Below are 20253 nucleotides of genomic sequence, written 5' to 3'. Positions count from 1 at the left end.
GAAAGGGAAAGGGATTGGCATTGGCATTGTCATTGTTGTTGCCCACTTGAAAAGGAAAGAGATTGGCGTTGGCATTGTTACCACCACCCACTTGAAAAGGAAAAAGATTGGCATTTTCATCACCCACTTGAAAAAAAAGCAAAGTCATTGACATTGATTTCGTTACCACCACCCATTTGAAAAGGAAAAGGAAATTGATTGGCATTGTCACCTTGCTGTTGAAGAGGAAGTGGCCAATCCAAATTAGCCCTAATTTCAAACCTTTCACCAGAAAGGATGGAAAGAGATTGCTGAATGGGAAACCCTGACTGTTCCAATAAGAGGAGACGTGTTTCGGCATCGTCATCGTGTTTGGATTTGAGGAAATTGGTGCGGAACATGTTCATGAAATTAGGGTTTTGGAAAAGAAGTGACCATGATTTGTTAGCACAGGTGAAACGTTTGAGTGATTTGAGAGGTAATTTGGAGAGAATGGAGAAAGCAATGTCTTCGTGAATGTGAGAATCAGAAGAAGAACTAACCTTATTCCTTGAAGCAGCATCCATGGAGATTGGAACTGAAAATCAAAATCACGAAGAAGAACCGAGGAAGAAACCTAAGCAGAAATCGCTATCGCTGAAGTGAAGTGAGTGAGTAAATAAACACACTGTCAGTGCAAAACAATTCTTCACCTTGTTGGCGCGTACCATCACATTTTCAACACATTTTCTTATGTTAATCTTGATAAGTTGATTTTAAGTTTTTTCGTACCACTTATATCTTTTAAATTATTTAACTGAATAATTTTCTTTTAAATTTTTTTGTGCCACTTAGATCTTGTAAGTTATTTATCTGTAATAATTTAGAGAATTTCAAATCTTAAATATGTGTTATTCGACATTTAAAAATTACAATTAAATTACTTTAAAAATATAAGCGGTATTAAACAAATATAAAAGACTAACTTGTTACAACTAAATAACTTAAAAACGTAAGTGATACGAAAAAAACAACATAAACTAGAAAATTGTTATAATTAAATATATTAAAGGACCTTTGGTGCAATTTACTTGTTTTTGGTAAAAAAAAAAAAAAAAAAAAAAACTATTTATCTTGAGTAAAAAAAATATTTATTCATTCAAATTGATAGAAATGCATCGAACAAAACAAGAGATATTAAAAATATAACTAATTTTGTATGAAAAAGAGAAATTAATACTTCATAGAAAAAAGAGATTAAAAGAATAGCAAGAAAATAGAGTAATAAATAATAAATAATATCATAGAAGAACAATATTAACGTTTTTCTAAAGGGACATATGATAGAGCTATCAGTCAATACGAACAAAACTTAATTGTCAAATTTCTAAGGCTACAAGTCAATATGTTGCCCACTTGCTAGCAAAGAGCCAAAGACATCCATAATCTTTTGTAGTTGTCATATATTCCATTGTATTCTTTTATAGTTGTCCTATATTGTCTTAACATCACCTAGGACACTTACAACACTAAGACAAAAAGGTTACAACAAGGGGTATTGCAATTACAACAAAGTAGATAAAACACCATATAAGACTTACATTAATAAAAACACCATATAACACTTACATTTGACCCTAATCGTTTATTTTATTAGAACTAACACACATGCGTATAACATATGCAAATAGGACTCAGATCCTCTCTCATTTAAATATTTTTTTAACTAACTCAAAATACTATCGCATAAGATAGCACTTTTCTACACGAATTTTTTTCCGCTGCTCCAAAACACTATTGGAGATCGAATCATGCATACATGGTGGATTATTGTTTAGTCAATTTGATTGGAACAATTCTCACAGGTTGAGATTTTTCCAAAGTAATCCCATATTCATCTTCTTTGTTCAAATCATCAATATTTAATCCATCTTCAAGTTTCCAATCAAAGCAATTAATCAAAGATCCCAACATCATAGGCAACATTCTAATAGCCAAAGGCAAGCCAGGACAAATTCTTCTACCAGACCCAAATGGAATAAGCTCAAAATGATGTCCTTTAACATCAATTTCATTGTCCAAAAACCTTTCTGGTATAAAAACATTAGCATTATCCCATTTATTTGGGTCTCTACCAATCACCCATGCATTAACCAACACTTGTGCATCTTTTGGAATAATGTATTCACCAATTTCAACATCGATTTCTGCTTTGCGAGGTAATAACAAGGGAACTGGTGGATGTAAACGAAATGTTTCTTTTATAACTGCTTGCATGTATGGTAACTTAGCTATGTCTGTTTCTTGTATTGGAATACCTTTGCCAACAACTTGTTCAAGTTCCTTTTGTACTTTTAACATGATTTCTGGATTGTGCATTAACTCTGCCATTGCCCATTCTAGAGTGTATGTTGTTGTGTCTGTTCCTGCAACAAATATGTTCTGGTATACATACCAAAATTATTTAGTACAAAGTTTAGATTATAGAATTTTGAATTAATATTTAATTTGGTCTTTAAAATTGTAAGACTATATCCAATTTTCATACTATGCCACTAAAAAAAGGTTATATTATCGAGAAATCACAACCACTCATGTGTGATTTTAAAAATGGTTATGGTTAAAGTCAAACTATTTCAGTGATCTTGTGGTTATGATTGGTGTATATAAATTAAATGCTTAATAGCAGTTTTAGCCCCCTAAATTTTAAGAAGTTGGATTTTTGCCCCCTAAGAAATAAAACTACAAAATTATCCCCTAAGTTTTGTCACTGTGACAGTTTTGGCCCCCTAGGTCAATTTTGACTCGGTCAACGCACACGTGGACGCCACTTGTCTTATTTTTTACTTTTTAATTATTTAAAAAGTAATTTTTTTGTAATTAAAAAAATATTTTTTTTATTTTTTAATTAATTAAATTTTTTATTAAAAAAGTTTTTATTTTATTTTTTTAATTAAAAAATATTTTTGTTTATATTTTTAATTAAAATAAATAAATACACACATGGCGTCCACATGTGCGTTGACCGAGTCAAAATTGACTTAGGGGGCCAAAACTGCCACAGGGTCAAAACTTAGGTGCGGTTTTGTAGTTTTTTTCTTACGAGGCCAAAATCGCAACTTCTTGTAACTTAGGGGGCTAAAACTGCTATTAAGTCTAAATTAAATCTAATATATTAATAACATAAATAGAATTAGATACAAGATTAAAAAACTTAAATAGAGAAGGAATCAGAGAAAACATACCAGCAATAAGTGTTCAATCTCATCTTTATCCATCTCAATCTTCCCATCATCCAAAGAAATATTGAGCAAAGCATCTAGAACATCATCATTCCCAATAGAACCAGTACCTTCCCTCATCTTCAACCTTTCCCCAACAAAACTCCTAAATATACTCAAAACCTTCTTAACAGAAACAACAGAACGCCTTCTAATACCTTGCAAATCAAAAACCTTCAACATAGGAAAAAAATCCGACAAATTCGGTGCTCCAACTTCCTTCAATATACTCACAACAATCTCCTTATACTCTCCAGCTTCCTCAGCAGAATGCACAAAATCTGCCGAGAAAAAAGTATTCGACAACAAATTAATCGTCGTCATGAAAGCAACTCTTCCAATATCGACAGCTTCCTCAATTTCGCTACACTTTTTGATGTCATCTAAGAGGTCTTGTAATTTCCTCCGCCTTAGCGCCTGGCTTGAATCGAGAGTTTTGTTTGCAAACAACTGGTTATTGCAAATTTTTCTAAGGTCGCGCCAACGTGGGGAAACACGCATAAATGACAAACTATATTGATCATGGTTGAGAACGGAGAGTGCGTCCGGGACAGTCCGGTTTGATAGTAAGGTGTCATGTGTTTGTAGAACTTCTTTTGCTATGTCTGCTGAGGATATTACTATGGTTGTTACTTGGCCTAACTTTAGTGTCATTATTGGACCATGAATGTTTGAAAGATTTGCCAAAGAATGATGTGGTTTGTTGCCTAGTTTTAGAAGGTTTCCTATTATGGGAAGTTGTGAAGGACCTGGTGGAAGCTTAGAGTGGTTTTTTTGGTTTGTTTTGTTTGTTGGAGTAAGAAATTTGATAAGGAGAAGTATAGAGAAAGTGAAAATTATTACTAGGTAGGAAAGTGTGGAACTTTGTAACAAGTCCATTTTTTTGAGAGAACTATGAGCTATTGAACTTGTTCAATACAAGTGAGTTTAATGAGGAGCTCAATATGTCTATTTATATATGATTTTTGTTGAATAAGAACAGCCATTTAATTTGAACTACTCATACTTTAGTAGTTTACTTGGAATATTCTACTTATTGTTTATTGACCCATGACTAAATGACCCGACATGAACTACTACTTTTATTTTTTTCTTATCAAGGACATGAACTAGGCGTTACCATGTTCATCATTGAATTAGTTTGGTTTGAATTTGACTAAAAAAATTTATGTATATGATTTATCGATCCACAACACAAACCAAGAAGATTTTATAGACCGGTTAACAATTTTGGTCAAACTTAGACTTATAAAATTAATGTACTTCATTATTTTATTTTATTTTTGGCTTTCGCACCCGTTAAGGTGGGCGACTAATTCGCCTCGTGCGTAGAGGCATGCGCACTGGTCAAACGTTGTTTTTCTGAGAATTGAATTTGGTATTTCACGGGTGCGTCCTTGGAATAAGCTCCTTGCCACTGGAGCCCAAACAACTTGGTTATGTACTTCATTATTTCAATTGATTAAGATTTATTTTATCAAGTAATCAAATGGTTAGAGTTCTCACATTTTAACTCCAACTAAACAAAGCTGGCAGAGATATTAATTAAGATTTTTTTTTATGATAAATGTTATTTTTGACAAATTTTAATGATAAATATTAGCAGTTAGTCATTTTTGAATTTAAACTCAAAATTTCAAACTCTTTTATTCTTTTATTCCAAACTTTATCCATTGAATTTTAGGCAATAATAATTCAAGTCTAAAATTTATGAGACTTTTTTTTAGGGGAAAATTAATTTATTTATTTTAAGTAAACTCCATATAAAACTAAAAGAAACCATGCTGAGGGAAGCAGCTTTTACTTTGCTTATGTTGCAGCATTTAAAAAAGTAATTTTTTGGAGCAACCCACGCATCATCATCCGCAGCCACCCTCCTCCCCCACCACCAACCAAATTATATGATAATTAAGCATACATTAATAAAGTTGTTCATGACTTCTTTAAAATAAAAAATAAAAAAAATAAGTTGTTCATGACTCTCCATCAAAGCTCATGAGTATTTTTTGACTAAAAAGCTCATGAATATGTAAAAACAAGTGTAACAAGATGTTTAACACATGACCTTGAAGTTAGGGGCTTAAATTTTTTTGTTAACATGTATAATATATTGTTTAAGTTTATGATTTTTTAAAAATGTTAGAAGGATGAAGATTGATGTTAGTTTGAAGTTGTATTTTGATGTTATAGATTACTCTCTTCCGTTTTAAAATACATGTCGGTCGCAGTTAATTATTTCACACATGTCAATGCACAACTTTGATCGTTGATATCTTTAATTATTTAAAGTGAAAATTATAAAATTTTAATATTTTAAAAATATTTATCGAGACAAATCGAACAACATCTTATATGCTAACATTTATATTTATATATTAGTTAAAAAATATGATCAAATAAGTCATATAAATAGTGCACATTGAAAAAATTCGACATGTAATTTAAAACGAAGGGAAAATGTATTTTGTGCTTTTTTTTTATTATGGTTTAATTTTTAAAATTAGAACACAACCTTTGAATTGTTTAATACAATCCCAAAAAACATTAACACTGAAATCAAGACAAATACCTCCTCGTATTTTATTATAAGTCATTTTAATTTTTTGCATTGATCTTCCTCTTAAAATACTAATGGAGTTTAAACCAATAATGTTCAGGTTCATTTTACCATTAGACCAAACTTTTTGAAGTTAATCCGCATCATTACCTATACATTGGACCTCAATGAAATGCTTAAGATATTAAAATATTCTAGAAAACGTTTGGATCATGTGATATGCCAAAACAAACTTCATCGTATTCTTGAATTGGTCGTTTGGTGCCATGAATGTCTTGGAAATTAAATTGCGACAGTTCTTTTGAGATAATCAATATTTTGAAGGAATATTCAACTATTTCGGTAGCTAAATCTGAGGCCAATATTCAACTTTGTCTTTTTTGAAGGATTAATATTCAACTATCTTTTCTACATTGCATTAAACCTGAGAAACTACAAAGATGGTTGTATGTCTAATTCGGAAAGACAACCTTCACTCCAATGAAAAATCAAACTACAGCTAGCAGATTTAGCGTCTCTCCTCACATTCAAACTCTAAATACTACATCCATTTTCATGCGGTACTTATCTATCTACTCTCATGAGAATAATTCCAAACACCACATTGTCAAACCATGAGACCAACAATTCATACTATCCACTGACCGTGAGGCCTACGTTACCATCTTCTGTTTAGAGGGTAATTACCCTTTCATGATATCAACCAATTAAAATATAATATACATAGACAACATTAAATGTCAAATAAATGAGTCAATTTTTTCTAAAAATAAAAGAGTTAATATTAATCATTAAGTAACTTTTAATACTTTTAATTTTTATTTAATTATATTAAGGTGCTCAATCATAATTAATTTACACTACAAGACTTATAACAAATAAAATTTTACATCAAATTTCTTTCAAATTCATAAAATTTCTTCTATTCCAAAACTCCAAACATGAGAACAAAAACATCTCCTTCATTCAAATTTCTTCTTCTTTATTCTTCCCTATTGATCAATTCTTGTTTCTTTTTCATTCTTCTTTCCACTTTGATTGTTCCAGTTATAGTGAGATTTGTCGTTATTTCTAGAACCGCGTCAGGTATCGTGACTTATTTTTTTTATTTAAGCAGCCAACCTAATAAAATCTACTAACACGCATAGACCTGCCTCATTATCATCCTCATGACATAACCATTTCAGCAGCAACCGAAAAAAAAAAAAAAAAAAAAAAAAAAAAACCTACCAAACTCCCACAACATCACAGCGGCAACATCTACTAGCAGTCTTCAAAGTACAACAGATGACTTACTCAATTGTTATAATTAATTAACTCCAAACAAAAGAACATAAGCCTCATGACATAACCATTTCAGCAGCAACCGAAAAAAAAAGCTAACAAACTCCCACAACATCACAACGGCAACACCTGCTATCAGTCCTCAAAGTACAACAGATGACTTACTCAATTGTTATAAATAACTGCCTCATAACCAAGAAAAATCAAGTCACCATATCTGACGTGGTTATGAAAATAACTGCAATTCTCATGATATTTGGAATCAAATTAACGACGACGATTCTCACGAAAATTGAAAAATGCGGCAGTTTGGAACGACAAAATTGAAAAATCAAAATGGAAATAAGAAATTTTATGAATGTAAATGATAAACCTAAGGATATTCATATGAAAGAAATTTGATGTGAAATTTTAATTGTTCTAAGTCAGTCCTGTAGTGTAAATTAATTAAGATTGAACACCTAAATATAATTAAGGCAAGATTATATTAAGGGTCCATTATCTAATTTATTTGTAATACTTTGGTCTTTTATCTTTATTTTTTCTCGTTTAGGTCCTTTATCTCTCTTAAAAGCACATATACATCTTTTTTCTTGTTTTTTATTAAAAAAATACATAATTTTATATTTAAAAATATATTTTTATTAAAAATGAAAAAAATTCAGAAATATGATGAAGATGTTCATCATCTTCTTTAAATAAAAAAAAAAATTCTACTAAAATATATCTCCAAATATCGTGAATTAATGTTATATTCACCTCTAATCTTCTTTTAAACACAAAAATCAAAACCTTAATTTCACAAATGTTGCAAGGCGGATGGTGGAGGCTTAGTCATTGGAGGAAGAGTTAGGCTATACGAAAGTTAAAATTGTTCTAGAAACAACAAAATTGATGTGCAAAGCTGCTCTCAATTTTGGGGTTATTTTTATGCCGAGTTTGAATATTGAGTTAGAAAATAATAATAATAATAATAATAATAATAATAATAATAATAATAATAATAATAATAATAATAATAATAATATACGGTGTGACAATTTATATAACTAATTTTTTTTTTATGAAATTAAATCTCTTTCTATATAGGGTTTTGATTTTTGTGTTTAAAAGAAGATTTGAGGTGAACATAACATTAATTCTTGATATTTGTAGATATATTTGTGTAGAAATTTATTTGATTCAATGAAGATGATGAAGATTCAAAGGAAGAAGATGAAGATGATGAACATCTTCATCATATTTCTGGATTTTTTGATTTTTAACAAAAATATATTTAAAAATAAATAAAAATATGTATTTTTTTTAAAAAATAAAATAAGAAAAAGGATGTATATGTGCTTTTATGAGAGATAAAAGACATAAACGGAAAAAAATAAAGATAAAGGACCAAAGTGTTACAAATAAATAAGATAAAAGACCTTTAATGTAATCTTGTCTATAATTAAATAAAAATTAAACGTATTAAAAGTTACCTTATGATTAAAATAGTTTTTTTTTTTAGAAAAAATTGACTCATTTATTGACATTTAATGTTGCCAATGTATATTACACTTTGATTGGTTGTACAAGAAAAGGTAATTTAAAAAAAACCTCCACTAACCATCTACATAAATAGCAAGAATGTGATTATTTATGAATGAAGTGGGATCAATGTAACATATTCTAGTATAACCTATTGACTATTTCAAAATATTTCTCAAGTGGATATTTTTTAATTTAGTCGAATTTATATTCAATTTATTGCTTTAGAACTCCTATAATAAAGATATTAAAAATAAGAGAAATGTTAATCAGTGTCCCGGGGCACTTGTTAAGGAATATAAAAGGAAATATTCTCTTGAAAATTGTGTATTCTACTTTTTGAAAGTCAAAACAGTGTTCTTTTTAATGTAAAATTGACTGTTCTTTTTACTTTTAATTTCTTAACCCGTGCCCCATGAACACCGGTAAATTGTGTTAATCCCTGGTTCCTAGGGAAAGTCGGGTCATAAATTTTTTTGTGGAGATTCAAAATCAATTTTTGTCACAAGTAAAAATTCTCCACTAACATGTGTATATTATTTGCAAATAATATACACATGTTAGTGGAGTTGTGAATCTCCACAAATTCCATAGGCATTTTAGTATTTACCGCGAAATAATCAAATATACCTCCAGGAGAATTTTTTTTTCTTAAAGAAATAAATTTAACTCATTTCATTCATCAAAGTTATTTTAATACATGATGGGGATATGGCCAAACCCTTGAGGACTAACGAAAGACAATGACGCTTTAGCTAACAAATGAGCAATATTGTTGGCTTGTCTCCAAATAAAACTTATCTAAAGTTTGATAACAATTGGAACCATGATTTACTCTTCATTTGACCATGCCTAGAAAATTTACTCTTCATTTGACCATGCCTAGAAAATTTACTCTTCATTTGGCCATATGCCTAGAAAATTGGCTAGATCTTATGAACACCATAACCTGAATCTTCTGATGTTAAATCCTCTTTCCAATTCTCAAATTCTTCTACACCAAACACTACTTGTTTGATCCCAACAAAGCTATCAAAAAAACAAAAATCAAAATCAATTAATTGGATATGTAATGAGAAAGAGAAGGAAAACAAATGAATTGAAGTAGTTAATCAGAGAAAGTGGAGATCATACTCGCAACTTATCTATGTCAATGCATTTATCAAAACATCTAGAATCAATGGTTCATTAGTCCCAATATCCACCCTGTTATATCACAAGAAACTGTTAGAATTTCACTTCATATTACATTAACTAATATGTAAAACAAAGCATTAAGAATGAAGGAATATGTGATTAGTTCTGCACCATATTCGAGAGGAAGGCATGTGTGAATGATTGAGTTGTAACCGGTTAATCCAATGATGATGTTTACAATTAGGCATACCAAAATTTACCAGTGCTAAAATAGTCAAATTATCAAGACTCCAGATTACAAGTGGACTTTGATGTAGTTAGTGATTGTTAATCAAGAGCCAATGGTGAAGTAGTGTGTTTGGAAACCTGTTGGAGATACTTCAAATGTATGTTTGAGGTCTTTCCAACGAATTTTCAAACATGCACTGAATCATGATTTTCTGATTTTAAGGCATTGAATGTTAAGAAAGTGGGTTAATCCAAATCAATGATTAGGCAAGATGATGGGTTTATATTAAAATCAGGACCTAAATATACTAGATACTGTGATTCAAATTATAGTAGAGTACAATTTTCAGGCATCCACCAACCAATAAAATTCATCCATCAAAATTCAGTCAATATTTCAGTTCACTTCAACAAATGTTCTGAACAACAACAAATACATAAAGAGCTGACAAAATGTCCACGACAGAACAGCAAAAAAGATTGTGGAATTTAGAAAATCTGAAAATGAATTTCTTAAAATGGAAATAAATTACGAAAAGAAATGAGGAATTTAAATATTAGAGTATATTTGTAATTACAGAATAAAGGCATAACATTTATTCTCTCATTTCTTTTCCAATTTTCATTATTTCATAGCAACGACATTAACAGCAACGGTGATTCAGTAATAGCCTTATCCAAAAACTTTACATGAAGATGGATACAGCATTGGCAGACACAACAAATCACATATATGATAGCAGACAACATTAGGAGCTACATTTGTGTTCATTTCTTTTACAATAGATGAATCAGCTCATAACTTAAGCTTAACATCTTTATTTTATACGGAGTATACATGCCATATGCATCTAGAAAACTTAAATCAATGCCGACATTTCACATTGTTAGACTGAAGACAGTGGATGTTAAACCACACACATTTCAGGTTGAAGGACGTTCAGCACTACTTCAGTACTTTAATCACAGTAAAAACTGGGAGCTAATGTAAGGAAGGAGTATGAAATGGTTTCCAATTATTTTAGCTCAATTTTACCGTGCTGCTCCGCTATATCGGCTGAAGCGATCACTTTTGACAACAAAGCCTCTAACTATATGTCAATTTTTCATCAATATATTTTTTATTGGGCTCAATTGGTATTTTTCTTTCATAACCATCGCAGGTCTTATAACTATGCAGTAATTTTTTAAAGCTTAGAGGCACCGTTTAGTAGTAAATAACACCTGATATATTTCTGCTTTTCAACTGACCAACTTGAATACTAAAGTTTACATCTCCCGCTATTTTTGTAGAATCTTGCATGATAATATAAGATATTTAAACCTTGCTTCTCTTGGGAAGGCAGGAGGCACTATACTACATTTTCACTGCTATGAACATATAATCATCCTATCATGCTCACTTTAACCTCATCTTGGGTAATGATGCGCATCCTGTCATTCCTTCATTTAAGCTAAGCTAGAATTAAGCCCTGCACTAAAATATCTGAAATTCATATCTTTTTCATGATTGCTACTCTTTTGTCTTTACATTACTGGACTCCCTTCAATTGCTTCTAGTTCTATTCATTGTACCACTCTGCTTTATTTTGCCTTTACTTTTACTTCATTGATTAACCTCGCAAACAATTATACTGACTTGAAACTCAATACCAAAATGATTTCGTCTAAGCACACTGCTAGCCAGTAAAAAGATCTTATCCAAGCTCCTCCTTAAATGAGCCAAAACAAAGTTTACCTTTCTCCATTCGTCTAAGCACACTACAACATGTCTTTTCCAAAAAAAAAAAACATTAAGCATGCTAGGACACCAAACAGTTGACAGAAATCATTAAATTTGTGTCACCTTTTCAGCTTAATCTCTACCAAAACATGCCAACTATTCCACGGTTAAAGATATCACAATAACAAAACCAATAAGAACGGAATGGATGCGCAATATATGTACATGATTTTGTTTGAACACAATAACAAAATATGTCAACGAAAAACACAAAATCCATCTACATCACATAAGCATTACACACATATATTCAAATCTTTGTGCATTTAACATATAGGCTTAACAACCAATCAAACAAAAACATATAGGCTTAACAAGCTTTGTGGGAATTACCTTAAAATGAGATGGTGCCAATCCCAAAAGCCGGCATTTATCAAATTATCAACAGTAACAGTCCCATGACTTTCACTCCACCCTGCAAGTAAAATGACCTTATACCCCAAATTCAAAACATCTTCATAAAGTTTTAAACAGGTTTCTATGGCTGGTGCTACACCCTTCTCCACCCAATATTCAAACTTTGCATGGTCAAAAACCTCAAACCTGCAAGCACATATAGAAACTGGGTTCTAGGACCAACTGTGATTGACATATATGGTTAAATCTTTGGCTTTCACGACATGGATTTTAAGTTCAAAACTTCTCAGTTAGTATGTTATAAATAAACTCAATTGTAAGTCATTAATGACATTTGTGGTTTTCCATAGCTTACTTTGTATCAAATGTGCTTCCAGTGATCTGCTTTTTCTTTTTAAAAATAGTCTAAAGGGTATTCTAATCCAATAAAAAATAAAAAAATACAAAAGCTCCACATATAGAGCATCTCAATTCTCATTTACCATCTTTATCAAGTGTCAATAGGAATTCCAATGAGTTTCTATTTCTTTCCAGCTCAAATGCTTATTTTACCTATGAGATTCATCAAATGCTTATTTTACCTATGGTTTCAGAGGAGCGGTACACAGATAAAGCGCTCTAAAACACGACTATATTCTACAACAAATTTTAATGGTTCATCCAATCCCAAATGATGTCTTAGATTTACAATCTTCAACAATTGCAATAATAGATCACAACATTTAAAAGCATTCATATAATAAATAACTAAAAATAGTCATACAAATTATTAAGACAGACATATGCACCAATTTACTAACTTTTGTATATACACATCAATTTTTCTTTATCAATGAACCAATGATATGGCAGCGAGGAACTTTTTGTATTCAACCATGTTGCTCTAAACCCTCTTAGTCATGAACATTAAGCTTGAGTATGCCGGTTTCTCCAACTCATCACATAAAACAGTAAATTTGCAATTATTTTATATTAGTTAAGTGACTCATTGATTAGAGGAAAACAAAGTAAAACAACCTCAAAACAAGTTAAAAGAACAAAGCCATAGAAACATTATCAGAGCTTGGATTCACCAAACCTGACCTGGGAAGATGTTCCTAATATACAAAATTAGGATATTATAGCACATTGATACCTACCTTCTAAATTTTCAATTTCTGCATTGATATTTCCTATTAGGCAGTATTATAAATCAGAAGATTACACATCAGCTCCAAAATAAAAGAATGAAGAGCAATTCATTGACCTTGATACTCTAACAAAGATGCTCAAAACGAAACATGGATATTTCAAAGTCAGCTACTCTCGATTTTTCAGAAAACCTCATAGCTAGAACAAGTAGGTTATATATCTCATTTCTCCATACAAACAAATGTCAAAAAACAAAGTCACATAGTGTTATGGAGTATAGAACTCTGGAATTAGACACATGTTCATCTGCCACACATACAAAACTACAGTTTCTAAACAACTTCATAACATTCATCTTGATGTTAAATACTAAATCTAACAACAATATTCATGAACCACTAGCTGAAATTATTCATTCCTCGGAAAAGGAAGAGGATTTTCCTTATAGATTACCATGTGCGAACAAAATGACTCTCCGTTAACTCCAATTACCTCAACTCTTTGGGTACTTAAATCAAACCAGCCTAGCTCAGAATCTTCTTTCCTGAAGAATATACGGTTCTTGTTCCCTACTGAGATAGGACAGACAATCGAACAATTATAAGACCCGACAATAAAGAGCTTGGTCCATGATTCCTTTACACCCACTTCATCCAAAACCCAAATATGAAAATCAGGCGTCCTGTCATAATTATAGATGACAGATAAAGACTCATTTAACTCCACCAAGGAAAACATGTGCGATCTATGTTTTACATCACAAGGTAAGGTAGTTGCAAAGAATGTCTCTTTGCTAAAGTTGAAGGACACAATATCATTATCAGGTCCTTGGGTCAACCAGTGGCAAAATCCATTAAAGTTCACCATAGACGTTATACCTGGGAAATAATCAGGCATATCATCAAACCCATCGAGTTTCCTCCAAGAATCACTCCTTAGACTATATATCTCCCAACAAGGATCATAGTCATACAACTTGACAATGAGCCCCTTCTCCTCCCAAAAATCGTCAATCAAGTCAAGGTGGTGTACATCAATCTCCCAAAAAGGGTCATCCTTGTCCGGCAAACAAACCCAATCATCACCTTCAAATTCAAAGGGATACCTAACCTTACGAATCACCTTATAATCATCTGTAACACAATCATAACCAAACCCATGAGGAGGAAGCGTAAACTCAATCTTTTCCTTCGGTTTAAAGCTAGGAGGAATGATTTTGAATTCTGAGGTACTAGGGTTCCACAATACAGTTGTTAAGCCTTGGTAGAGACATAGAGTGCCATTAACACTAGCAGAGCCCAAAATGATAATAGGATGAGTAAAATGAAAGGGATTGGCATAGGCATTGGCATTGTTACCTTGTTGTTGAAGAGGAAGTGGCCATTCCAAATTAACCCTATTCTCAAACCTATCACCAGAAAGGATGGAAAGGGATTGCTGAATGGTAAACGCTGGTAAATGTTCCTTTATGAAGAGACGCGTTTCAGCTTTGTTCTCGTGATTTTTGCGGAGCGTGTTCATGAAATTAGGGTTTTGAAAAAGAAGAGACCATGATTTTTTAGCACAAGTGAAACGTGTGAGAGATTTGTAAGGTAATTTAGAAAGAATGGAGAAAGCAATGTCATCGTGAATGTGAGAATCAGAAGACCTAACCTTCTTCTTTGAAGCAGCATCCATGGAGATTGGAACTGAAAATCAAAATCACGAAGTGCAAAGCAAAGTGAGTAATCGCTGAGTAAATAGATACACTGTCAGTGCAAAGCAAAGTGAGTGGGAGATATCTCCTTGTTGGCGCGTTCAATCACACTTTGACACATTTTCTTACAAGAAACGATGAGTTTGTTATATCAACACATTTTAAATTTTACACTTTACTTGTTTAGAAGAGTTTTGCATTTTTTTTAACTAGCTTAGCGGCTAGAGAATTTTACCTTAAATGTGAATAAGTAGGGTTTTTGGATTTAAATTTCGACCCCTGCATATAATATGCATTATCCCTTACCAAGTGAGTTAAGATCACGGTGACATTTTTACCTTATATATATATATAAATAATGTTGTTTTTTAAGTTGATTTTTAAATTATTTAATCATGATAAGTTGATTTTTAAATTATTTAACCGTTATAAGTTGTTTTTTAAGTTTTTTCGTGCCACTTAGATCTTATAAGTTGTTTATCTTAACAGTTTGGGGAATTTCAAATCTTAAAAATGTAAACTTCTTAAAAATAATCTTAAAAATGTAAGTTACTCATACGTTTAAAAGTTACAATTAAATAACCTTAAAGACATAAAAGGTACAAAACAAACATAAATAACTAACTTATTACAATTAAATAACTTAAATGACGTAAGTGATAAAAAAGAAAAACTTAAAAGCTAACATGTTATAATTAAATAACGGGGTAATAATCATTTTAATCATTGAATATGTAAGGGGTAGTCAAAATAGTCTCTTAATGTATCAAAATTTCAAAATATTTTTTGATTGTGCACTATGTTATTGAAAATAGTCCTTTAAAATAAAATGATTCGTTAATATTGTCATATTAATCCCTCAATATGCTTACTTATTATCATATCAATCCATATAAATATTTAGTTACTGTCCTCTCAATCCTTATATGAAAATAATTAATAACAGTATTGAGGAATTATTTTGATGTCAGAAACTATTTTGACTAACGAAATGCATAACTAGAAACTATTTACAATTTCAATACATTGAAGGACCATTGTGACTATTTGTTACACATTTAGGGACCAAAATGACTATTGCCTCTAAAATAACTTAAAAGATCTCTAGTGCAATTTAACCTTTTTTATCATTGAAAGTTACTTTTACATCGAACAAAACAATTTTCAAATTAATCACTACAACTGAATAGCATGAAGCTACTAAAAATTCACAACATTTAGGTTAATAGCATACAAAAAAGAATACGTACAATTATGACGAAATCTACAAATATGGTGAAATTAAAGTGTATGGTATGTTACTCATGCCTCCAGATCTATAACGTTGGAGACACCAAAATATCTGCACTTAATCAAAACCAATATGTCGATTTGAGTTGAACGGACACCGACGAAACGGAAAAAGAAAATAGTGTCGCACCAAGACAACAAAGAAACCAACGTCGATGTAAGACGACAAAATCACCACAGAAAAAATTAAATATACATGAAAATCACTTATTTAAGCAAAATGAATGGAAAAAAGATCTAAATCGGTAATTAAGAAGGAGGTTGTGAGTTCAGAGTTTGATCATGTAAACTATAGAATTTTTTTTTCTTCTGCCCCTAGCACCAAAAAAATTGATATGTCTACCCCTAGTTGAAAACAAGGCGGCTTCTAGCGTGGGAGACCAAATCAGGTCTCTCACCGTGAGTGACCGTGTTTAAACCGTTGGATGTACCTCAAAATCAACATGCGGTCCAGATTGCTTACCAAGGACCTGTTGCTACAGTACCTAGTAGGTGAATTGCAAATTGTACTTTTGCATGTGATTTTACCCATAACTAAAATTTGAGAATTACACAACTTGCCCTAATGGATAGAATATTTATAAATACCTCTGGTCTTAAATATTTAAAGTAAACGTGATATAACTCTTTTTTTATTATTATTTATAACCTTTATTTTGCAGATAAATTTATTTAACAACTTAAAAAAAAATCAGACTTAACAAAATATAACGTGAGACATGATCAATGGTCATGGTAATCTTTTCACACACAATTTCTTGACCACTCTTTTCTTTCTTCTTTATCTTCTCTCCTTTTTCTGGTTTCCTTCCCATTACCATCCATCCTTACTATCAACATGTCCAGCATCATAAGTTCTTTACACCCAACACCAGTGTTTATGGCACCATTAAAAAATATTTTGCTGATATCTAGTATTCATTGAAGAACAACAACAACTTAAAAAATATTTTTCTGATATCTAGTATTCATTGAACAACAACAAAAACGGCAATAAATCAATTTTTTATTTCCAGAACCATTTTTAAATCAAGAGGGTTTTTATCCATAACTGAAGTTGAGTTTTGTTGAAACTAATCAAAATTATTTCAATTTTGAGTGTTTAAAGATGCAAAAAATTGCTTGAAATCACAAAGAAATGGTATTTGGTTCGTGAGTCTAGGTTAAAATTGAGTTTTTGATGTTAAAATGGCTTAAAGTTATGGTTTTCTCTTCCGGGTCATAAAACGGGTCGTTTCGACCCGTCTGGAGGTTGAAGATGCAGGTAAAAAAAATTAATAAAAAGACATTGATGCAACAAAAGTATCGAACAGACAACCCTTGATCATCAAAGTATCCAATTTACACCAACTGTGCCAAGCATTTTTATTAATACCAATTGATTTCAAATCAATTCATATTTAATCCGTAAACGTAATGTAAATTGAGACCCTGCATTTTTGGTCCCTGCATATTTAGCAAACTCATGTGTATCATTCAAAATTTAAAATTATTTTTTGAACTCTTATTTAATACATTATAAAATTATCTCCTGCAATAGTTTAATTTTTTTAAAAAAGGGATGAATTTTATATGAATTTTAAATTTTGAGCGCTTGAAAATTCACATTTATTTCATATCTTGTAAAAATAATCTAATTTTAAGCGCTTTGTAAATTTTTTTCTTTTTGGCATAAGTCAATCTGACAAACTTTCACTTTAGAAACCTAGTTAAAAATGACATTCCTCCTCTGACCAAGACGGACTTAATTAACTAACGATTAGTTTGATATGATCTAAATGAATTAAGAACGAAGTAAGAATTAAAATTTCGGCAATCTAAATATTTCATATAAGTTAATCCGACAAACTGTTCCTTCAGAAAAGTAGTCAACTTGGTCGAAATCTTTTATATAAATTTTTAATATCACACACACCCTTAGGTCACTATTATAAGCAAAAATTTACATTTTAAATTCATTTAATTTAATAAATAATGTATACGGTCTTTATTAAATACCACATACAACAATTATTAAATGAACATAAAATATGAATTATTGTTTATAATAGTTACCGGATGGTATATATAACTGCGAGCATTTGATGTAATATATTGCATTAATCATAGGACTCTTTTGTTGCTTAATTAATATATTGAATTAATCATAGCAAATTTTTATTGCTTAACCTTTTACGGTTAATAATAATCAAATTATGTAAGTATACAATAGAATTAGTGGTACAGTTGGTTTGATTAGTGTCTGTTGATGAAAAAAATTGTCGTCGGTTCGATACCCATCGCCTGCATTGTATGAGTTATTTTTTTTATTTGTTTTTACTACTGCATCTTCAACCTCTAGAAGGGTCAAAACAACTCAGTCGAAAATCCTCGCGACCCTGAATAGAAAAGCTATAACTTTATGCCATTTTAGAAAACTCAATTTTAATCTAGAATCATGAAGCAAATAACAATTCCTTGTGATTTCAAGCAATTTTCTGCATCTTTAAACACTCAAAACTGAAATATTTTTGTTTTCCAACAAAATATCCAACCTCAGTCATGGAAAATAAAGCTCTTTTAATTTATAAATGGTTATTTAAATAAAAAAAATTGACTTGTTGCGGTGGTTGTTGTTGTTTAATGAATATTGATGATACCGATGATGGTGGTGGTAGTAACTTGTGGGATGGTGATGCTGGTCATGTAGTAACAAGGATGAATATCAGAAAAAATAGTTTTTACCAGTGCCATGAGCACTATTGTTGTGATGATGGTGCTCGAAAGAGATGCAAGGAAATCAGAACAAGGAGAGAATAAAGAAGAAAGAAAATAATAATTAAAGGTAGTAACTTATTTGGTTTTTTAAATAATAAAAAAAAAAAGGGGGACATGCCAATTTCGTAAATAAAAAAACTCGAGTGAAATATTTATAATTAACTTAGATGGGTCAAAAGTATAAATAGCAAAAATAATATAAAACTATTAAAACTAATGGTGACATACAATTGCAGGTTTTTTCTCCCCTCCCACCGTGAGAGACCTGATCTGGTCTCCCACGCTAGCCTGAGCCTGAAAACAATTGATACAAATGCCCCTTTCTTCTATTGAATTGGCGAGCATTGCCATTTTTTCAACAATCTCTGCAAGTTTGCAGCTTTTATTTTGAACATTCTGTCAGTTCTTCAAATAAGATGGCGAGCATTATTTTTTTTAACTTTTTATCCTTTTTTTTTTTTTTTTTGAAATGGCGAGCAACCCTGTTTTTATTTATTTGTGTTTCAATCATATTCTACTTCTATACACATAGGCACAAAATTAGGAGAATATAAATGTAATAAATGTTTTAGGTTAGGTTTGTAACAATGTTTCATTTTAATGTATTTTTGTTAAATTTGAATAAAAAAAAATCATTTTAGGTTTTTTTTTTTTAAATCCAAGAAAGATGGTATTTTTAATCTAAGTTATTATACATTATATGACAGCACAAATAATTTTAATAAGATTTGTGCTACGTTATGATTAGTTCATATCATGATGATTGTAATTGGTAACATCAAAATTGCAAAATCCTTAATGTGACTGTGACCTTTGATCGCTATTTAACACCTTGTCTTTATTATTTTTATTCCTCATTCATTTTACTTCATAAGTAGATAAATACAAAAGTTTCAAACCAGAACACTAACAGGATTATAACATGTATTGTTAAAAAACAAGATATCTGTGAACTAACAATGATGCAGGACATAAAGAATGATCTTAAACCCTTCTATATTATGAGAACAAACAAAACCTTAAAATACTTCCGGTATAGACTTTCTAATAATATAGACTTTGTTATAATTGATAAAACACAAAAGAAGTAACTCGGTAAATAACTCTCTCTTTTTTCCCTTTTCCCGGAGTCCTGCGCGCCTCTTGCCCTCTTGTCATCCTCTCTCTCAACTTTCAATCTCGTCCCCTTAGTTTTGATGTGCTGCTGCTTTTGTGTGGTCTGTCACTTTAGCGGTAAGCAATTTTTTTGGCTTGCATAGTGTTTATTTTT

At 30.9% G+C, this 20253-nt stretch overlaps 2 protein-coding genes across 2 annotated transcripts; both read right to left on the bottom strand.

Annotated features, from left to right (window-relative positions):
* Positions 1 to 1397: 1397 nt before the first annotated feature.
* LOC11407242 (geraniol 8-hydroxylase) lies at positions 1398 to 4181 on the bottom strand. Its single transcript, XM_003628196.4, has 2 exons — positions 3204 to 4181; positions 1398 to 2400 (listed from the first exon to the last, which is right to left on the bottom strand). The coding sequence occupies exons 1-2, from the start codon at positions 4116 to 4118 to the stop codon at positions 1786 to 1788; spliced, it is 1530 nt and encodes a 509-aa protein (XP_003628244.2). The 5' UTR covers positions 4119 to 4181; the 3' UTR covers positions 1398 to 1785.
* Positions 4182 to 13177: 8996 nt separating this feature from the next.
* Positions 13178 to 15078, bottom strand: LOC11407749 (F-box/kelch-repeat protein At3g06240). The gene has a single exon (XM_024773861.2). It carries the CDS (start codon positions 14915 to 14917, stop codon positions 13649 to 13651), a length of 1269 nt encoding a protein of 422 aa, XP_024629629.1. The 5' UTR covers positions 14918 to 15078; the 3' UTR covers positions 13178 to 13648.
* Between the last annotated feature and the right edge of the window lie 5175 nt (positions 15079 to 20253).

This window comes from Medicago truncatula, chromosome 8 (genome assembly GCF_003473485.1).
Source record: "Medicago truncatula cultivar Jemalong A17 chromosome 8, MtrunA17r5.0-ANR, whole genome shotgun sequence".
NCBI classification, from domain to species: Eukaryota; Viridiplantae; Streptophyta; class Magnoliopsida; order Fabales; family Fabaceae; genus Medicago; species Medicago truncatula.
The sequence above is the reverse complement of the archived record's forward strand: the minus strand, read 5'-3'. Positions and strand labels throughout refer to the sequence as shown.